The following is a 7,558-nucleotide window of genomic DNA, read 5'->3' on the forward strand; positions in this document are numbered from 1 at the left end:
TGTCCAGTGACACGAGGGTGGCATCAGCAGCTTTCATGCACCTGAAAAATGCCAGTGAGTCCAGGGCATGTTGTGACAGATTCTGTGCTGCCACGTGTCACCTGCACCCACCTTGATTATTCCCTGTTGTTTTTCCCCAGTCAGAGCTTCCTCTGCCTCTGCTGTCCTTGCCCCAGCTCGTGTCCCACTGCAGCCAGGCAATATTCCACACACAAAGCTGAGAGGCTCTGCTGTGATTCTCTCACCAAGTAAAGATCCTCCAGTGTTTTTTTCCTTTAAGGGAGAAAGTTATTAGATGAATACTTAATATCTGTCACACAAAAAGCCCAGAGGAAATGTACTTTGATAAAATCTAGGTTTCATTTTGGAACTATCTCGATTAAGCATCGCTTTCTTCCACCCCAGGTCCTTCCAAAGATGACATCCCATATTGTAAATGAAATAGATAATATCCTGGGCAACAAGCCCTACAGCAAGAAGGACTACAGATCCTAATGCAATGCATGAATTTCCTGGACTGCATGGTTTAGAAGTGCTCTGTACTCCAGTACAGCCCTGAATTACTCTCATGAGAATCATTCAGCACTTGCTGCTCGGTGTCTACTGTCACTGGATCCTTCGAGATGTGTGCTCTTGCTACTACTCTGCAGTGAATTTAAAAGCACAGTTGATCTCTCTTCTAACCAAGAATAACCTTGTATTTTCTTACCTTCTTGACCGAGTTCATTAATTTTTACTTTACTCTTTGCACCTCATGCTTGTGCTGTGACAAACACTTGTAAAGCAAAAAAAAAAAAAAAAAAAGAAAAAATTTATAACCTTCAGGTACTTGGTAATTAAAGAAGGATGTACAGATCTATTTTTTCAATGAAGAAAAGCCAGATACAACTTCAGGTTTTAATAAAACCATGTTTGGGAAATCTCAACTATAAAGTTTCTTCAGGTTAACAGATGGAAGGATCAAGCTCAAACTTTGCTTTTTTTACGCTGAATAGAAGCTCTAGGATTTCTTTGTAGTTGAATGAAGGCTGTAAGACAGAGAACTAGTTAGCAATTAGATAGTTCAGCTCCTAATTTTACAGCTGTTCCAGCTGTGGAGTGCTCCTGGGCAGCACCCTGGAGCAGTGCTAGGAAGCCCAAACACGCATGTCAGGTTACTGAACACGACAGCTCTGCAAAGTTCTACTTCTCCATAAACCTTAAGCCAAGAAAGCCATGATCAAATATTGGGTTTTGCATCTATAGAAACCTGCCTCTACTTCTGCCTGCTTGTAGACAGAGCTACTGCAAATTTCAATATTCAGGAGCTTTTAAGGAGCTAGATACTATAAATATATACAATATATAGCTGCTGAGAACTGCAGGAACAATCAGGTACGTACTCCAAAAGGCTACCCCTGCTTCCACTTGCTTTGGAAACGGGGATAAGTAAATGCACAGACACATTTTAAACAGATTTTTGTGAGCATTTACAGGAGATGACAGGAAGAATTTACGTCCTAATTCGCCCAGCTCAAGCCCCCGTTGTACCTTCCCGAGGATTTGCTCTGTACCACGCTCTGATTTCAGTCTGTATTTCTCCCGTCCCTGCTGGGACACAGCTCTGTACAGTATTTGTAGGACCCTTGTACTGCCCCCTGCAGCGCTCACCTGGGCCAGGTGAGCAGCTCCCCACACCTGAGTGGTCTCCTCCTGTATTTGAAGCTGTGGTGTGTGTAAATGACTCCTGCTGTACATGAGAAATGCAGTCTGACTGGAATTCTGCTTGGACACAATAAAAGCATTTTGTGCATCTACCCTGAGAGCTGCAGACCTGTTACTGACACTGGAGCTGCTCTGGACCAGCAGGGCTTTGTGCTGAGGATGGGGGGTGCTGTTCCACAGGGAACATTCCAGGAGGGACAGGAGGGAGCTGGGCTGGCCCCGAGGTGCTGCTGGCAGCCAGTCCCCAAGGAGCACAGCAGTCCCAGGTAAGGTCTGTCCTGGCCTGACAGGGAGGGGACAGGGATGGATGGGATTTTGGAAAGGAATTCCTCCCTGGGAGGGTGGGCAGACCCCAGAGCAGCTGTGGCTGCCCCTGGATCCCTGGCAGTGCCCAAGGCCAGGTTGGACACTGGGGCTGGAGCACCTGGGGCAGTGGGAGGTGTCCCTGCCATGGCAGGGGTGGCACTGGGTGGGATTTAAGTTCCTTTCTAAGCCATGCTCTGTGATTTGGCCTGGAATGAGCCCAGTGCAGCTGTCCCCAGGTGACACTGGCCAGTCCCAGCCAGCTGGGGTGGAGCCCACCTTGCCCTGCCCTGGGAACAGTGCTGCATTACCACTGTTAATTTTTACTGAGCTTCAACCGTTTCTCAGTTAACAGCTTTATTAATTTAATATAATTATCCTCCCAGTAACAGACTAATTCCTTTTCCTCCCCCTGGAGGTACAATTTAATGTTCTCCCTTCCCCTTCTCATGTACTTGGGAATCCAATAATGTATTAAAACTAGATCAATCCCCAACTTTAATTGAGGAGATGACATTTTCCCTTACAGGCTCTGAGGGCAATGTGGGGCCAAGCAGCAGCCCTGCTTCAGGTTAACTCCCAGCATTAGACTATAGAAATATAATTTCAGCATTTTATAATGAATTTTTTATTTAACATTGCAACTTGTAGTGGGGATTGCAAGGGAAAAACCAAACACCAGCTCTGGAAAAAAAAAAAAATCCCCAAACCTGGAAAAGTGAACAAAAATCCAAATGCCAACCAAAAAAAGCCCCAAACCTTTCTGTGAAGGCTCAAGATTAGGTTTTTTGCAGAACACAACCCACCCCACCCACCCACCTGCTTTTGTTTCAGGCTGTCAGTGCTCAATGTTCCCTCTCCAGGAAAATTCTGACACGCTAAGCTCCAGGCCTCAGCAACTGTCAATACCAAAAAAGCCCTAAGAGAAGATGAAAAGCTGGTAATAAAAGACTCAGTGAGCCGACAGTAATGGCAGAAGAAAGTGCTGCTTCCAAGCACTTTGCAGACAGCAGATTTTCTGGGGAATACACCTGCTAAAGCCCTGCCAGGAGAGTGAGTATAACATTGTCAGTTCAAGGGTTTGGGTTCAGCACTGGGGGCTCTGAGAGCAACAGAGCAAAACCAGCAACATCCAAGTCCTGCTGCTCCCAGAGGAGCCAGCCTGGCTTGGAGTTGGGCTCTGGCTGTTTGGAGAGGGCTGTTAAAAATCTGCTTTATGTGAGCTAAATACTCAGCTAAAACCCATCAATTAGATCCCTTGTAAGAAGTCAGGCCAAGGAAAGGGAAATTGTCCAAGGCAGGCAGCAGCTTTAGGGAATGTGTCCTTCCAGTGCTGAATAGTCAGGCAGAAGGGATAAAGAAAATTCTATGTATTTTAAGAGAAAACAGTTAATTCAAGAGTATTAAATGGCCAAAAGTACTTGAATTTCTCAAAAACAGAGCCATTACTGTCTCCTGCTCATCACAGTCTCCTTGCTCTATTTTCCATTTAATCTTATTGAAGCCAAGATTAGCAGAGTAATTGTTACATTAAATCAGATTCAAAACTTTCTTCTCTCTTTAGGATCCCAAGTCTGTAATGGCAGGATCTGTAACTGGAATTCCATTAATATCAGTAGAGTTTGGCATTTAAGTGAACAGCTGCTCCAGTGGTAGCCAGAAGAGAAGGCACAGGATTGTCTGATAAATCCATTATTAAAAGCCAGCGAAAGTATCTTCCTTAAGCTGTGCAGGGAGACTGGCAGGGTTTTTTATTTATTTACAACTTTGAAGATTAATGAAAAAAAAAGTGCATTCAAACCACTTCAAAAGTGTTCTCCTAGGAGATTTAGGTTTTGTCCTGACTCCACGTTACTCAAAAATGAGGAGTGCTTCTAAGGAATATGTTAGCTTGTAGAAGTCTCCTCTCTTCTGGAAGCAGAAAGAGTTGACAAACCTAGATATGGAAATTCCCATTAAAAAAAAAAAAAAAGAAGAATGAAAATACAAGGAATCAAATGGCAAAAAAAAAGCTCCTTTTAATTACAACTTTTCAAGTTACAATGATAAATGGATTGTCCCCAGGGTGGAGCTGCAGAAAGATGTGTCTGCTCACAGCTCACACACCCTCTTCTTGCTAAGTAAAAAAAATCAAAAACTGAGTAACTCCAATATCAAATACCATGTAAAGATACCAAAAGTAAATACAATTCAACCATTTTGGATTCAAACCCTCCCCATGTTTTCCTCATGCTAAAAAAAAATATTCCTATTCCACCCTTAGGCATTTTCATGGCAGCTGAAGCCTCTCACAGGAACTGCTGAGGGTTTTGTGTCTACTTGGATCCTGTGGACAGCAGAGCAATCAGTCCTGAGGAAGCACTGATAGAAAGGATGTAGTTTCTGTAGGGAACAGGTTAAGGAATTGTCAAGATCCTTTTCTGGTACACAACATTTGGTAGGAGTTTTATGAAAAGGAAGGAACTGAAATGGTCTTTCTCTGCAATTTTAAAACTGGAAAACTGCAACCTGAAACACAGCTTCAGAACTGACCTTCAGAATTAAGGCACCCAGGAAGTTCAGCCTGTTCTCTTACAGGACTTATAAATACAGACATTGAATTAACTGCCCTGTTGGCAATACTAATATCCTTCAGGAACAAAACATTTTACTTGTGAGCTACTGGAGCTAGAGCATCCTGTCAGGGAAGAGCTCCTGGCGACCAACACTGACACTGTGTTTGCAGGAAACTGAGCTGTGTCCTCACTCCACAATTACAATGGAAACAGCAAAGCCAGGAGAATTCCTGTATACTGTCCAAGCAATATCCTTAAAACATCTCATGTTTTAAGAGACTTTAAGTGGGACATTTTATTTTTGTAAGCTCTTATTTTTGTTTCGACATTCTAAGCTGCTGTACTACAATGAGCTGCACATATCAGAGGAATGCCACAGCCCACAGGACAACCACAGCTGGTGGTGACAGCTAACAGGAGTGGGGCTGTGGGGGTTTTAGGGTGGGGATAAAGGATACACAGTGGGGTTGAAGTTCTTCAGCACGAAAAAGGAAGCGATGATAACCAGGACCAGAAAGAGGGTGTTGTTGTAGAAGATGGAGAAAGTTGTGGCTTCGTAGTCTGCAACTTCATTCTTCTTCCAGAGAATTCTAGGAGCAAGTGGAGATAAAATTTCAAATATATTTAAATCAATGGGTATCACAGAATCCTGGAATGGCTTGGGTGGGGAGAGGCCTTAAAGCTCATCCCACTCCACCCCTGCCACGGCAGGGACACCTCCCACTGTCCCAGGCTGCTCCAAGCCCTGTCCAGCCTGGCCTTGGGCACTGCCAGGGATCCAGGGGATATCCTGGACACCCACATGATGAAGTGTGCAGTAGTTTTTCCGGAAGACAGAGAGTTTGGCTCCACAGCTCCCATCCTGCACAGTCCCAGTGGGGATCCCCTCTAACACTGAGTGCATCTGGGACCTTCCCTTGACAACTCGCCTCAAAAGGGCTTGAAGCTGAGCCACGAGCTACCCTGCAGCTGCTGCTTCCCAGAATACAGAAAAACAGTGCCAAGCACAGTGCCTACTGCCCCACCCAGAGCCCCAAAGACATTTAAGGCCCTCCCTCAACAAGGGAGAGAAGGAGGAGGACAGAGGGATCACCTTTCATCCTTCTCCTTGCGTGACATCTTCCTGTTGTCAGCCTCGGACAGCTTGCGAGTCACCTCCTTGGAAACAGCATCTTCTCTTTTCTGGGCTACTCTGTAAGTACCACCACTCATGTCACACTTCAGAAATAAAAAAAACCCCACAGCACAGCCCTGGCATTACAGGAAGTTTTAGGTACAGTGAAGAATACAACTTAGCCAAGATACTCAACAGTTTTGTCAAGGTGAAGGGAAAAGAAACAGTAACAGCAATTACTAAAGGTAATATAATTTACATCCAATAAGTAATATAATTTATAATTTAAGCATAATTTGTGGTGCTACCCAAGGAGCATGATGGTGGATTTACTATTTCACCATAATCTTAGCTGACAAGATTTGACTATAGTTACAAGAGAACAACAGAAACCAATTAGGAGATACTTCTGTGCAAAATATTTTTTGAGTAACATTTCTTATTAATAAAAAACTACAGTAGTAAATGGCAGTTTTGTTAAGTTATTAAACGATAAATTCAAAGAGGCACCAAGCTTACTTGTGTTTGAGGACAAACTTGACGTTTTTGTATGCAAAAGCCACGAGATAGGTACTGATGAGGGTCATGACACTGTACAGGACTGCAGACTGAACAAGATCCATATGCCATATTCTCCAATAAAGCCCTTAGAAAAAAAAGAAGAATGACATTTGAAGCAGTTTCTCTCCAAGAAAAACACCCCATACTAGAGACCCGTACAGAATCCGAGTTCCGTAATTCCACAGTCTCTGCCTGAGCAAAGACAACTCCTCCAAAATCCCTCGGGGCTCTTTCAACTGCATTAAAAGAACTCTGGAAGGGGGAAATGAGCTTTGCGCGTGGCTGGAAGGGGCCCGGTGAGAGCAGGGCAGAGCCTGCGGGCAGCGCTGCTGCGGTGACACTGATCAGTGTCAGTGATGCTGCCCTGCCGGCCGGAACCGGGACCCGACACGGCTGGAACCGGGATCCGATGGGGCCCGGAGCCAGGATCTCACACGGCTCAGAACCGGGATCCGATGGGGCCCGGAGCCAGGATCTCACACGGCTGGAACCGGGATCCGATGGGGCCCGGAGCCAGGATCCGGCGGGGCTCGGAGCAGCAGCCCCGGGATCCGCCGCGGCTTCGGGACGGAGCCCGCGGCGGGCGGTGGGGAGCCCTGATCCCTCTTCCCAACCTCCTGATCCCCTCAGGGGCTGCTGATCTCCCTCTTCCAGGCTACTTTGCTCCCCCCAGGGCTGCTGATCTCCCTCTTCCAGGCTATTTTGCTCCCCCCAGGGCTGCTGATCCCCCTCAGAGCTGCCGCCCGCCCTCGCCCGCTCACAGATGGGGATGGCGGAGACGATGAAGGCGTTGCCGAAGAAGAGCGCGGAGGACTTGGCCGAGAGGTTGCGGCTGAAGTCCTGCAGCAGCAGATCCTCCTCGGACTGCTGCCGGCCGCCGGGGCCACCCTTGGGAGCCATGGCGGGACAAGGCAGCGTCAGCGCGGCCGAGCGGCTCCGGGTCAGGCGCCACGGGGCGGGGCGGGCCCGGCGGGCCGGGAGCGCTTCCGGAGCGCGGCCCGATCCCCTCCCTCAGCCCGGCCCGAGCCTGGCCCGATCCCCTCCCTCAGCCGGCCCGATCCCCTCCCTCAGCCCGGCCCCATCCCCTCCCTCAGCCGGCCCCAGCCTGTCCCGATCCCCTCCCTCAGCCGGCCCCAGCCTGTCCCGATCCCCTCACTCAGCCGGTTCGATCCCCTCCCTCAGCCGGCCCCAGCCTGGCCCGATCCCCTCCCTCAGCCCGGCCCGAGCCTGGCCCGAGCCCGGCCCGATCCCCTCCCTCAGCCTGTCCGATCTCCTCCCTCAGCCCGGCCCGAACCCGGCCCGATCCCCTCCCTCAGCCCCG

General features: G+C 48.0%; 2 protein-coding genes across 2 annotated transcripts in view; one reads left to right on the top strand and one right to left on the bottom strand.

Moving 5' to 3' along the window:
* Positions 1-1,795, top strand: part of LOC121353823 (voltage-gated potassium channel subunit beta-1-like) — a 56,565-nt gene extending 54,770 nt beyond the window's left edge. The window contains exon 11 of the mRNA XM_041467983.1: positions 406-1,795. Within this exon, the coding sequence (XP_041323917.1) occupies positions 406-495 (90 nt within the window). The 3' untranslated portion in view covers positions 496-1,795. The remainder of the gene's footprint in view (positions 1-405) is intronic.
* A 2,205-nt stretch (positions 1,796-4,000) lies between these two features.
* On the bottom strand, positions 4,001-7,250 carry SSR3 (signal sequence receptor subunit 3). The gene is made up of 5 exons (XM_041467646.1): positions 6,999-7,250; positions 6,196-6,322; positions 5,656-5,754; positions 5,021-5,152; positions 4,001-4,389 (listed from the first exon to the last, which is right to left on the bottom strand). The coding sequence occupies exons 1-5, from the start codon at positions 7,135-7,137 to the stop codon at positions 4,323-4,325; spliced, it is 564 nt and encodes a 187-aa protein (XP_041323580.1). The 5' UTR covers positions 7,138-7,250; the 3' UTR covers positions 4,001-4,322.
* Between the last annotated feature and the right edge of the window lie 308 nt (positions 7,251-7,558).

This window comes from Pyrgilauda ruficollis, unplaced genomic scaffold (assembly GCF_017590135.1).
Source record: "Pyrgilauda ruficollis isolate IOZ18807 unplaced genomic scaffold, ASM1759013v1 scaffold21, whole genome shotgun sequence".
NCBI classification, from domain to species: domain Eukaryota; kingdom Metazoa; phylum Chordata; class Aves; order Passeriformes; family Passeridae; genus Pyrgilauda; species Pyrgilauda ruficollis.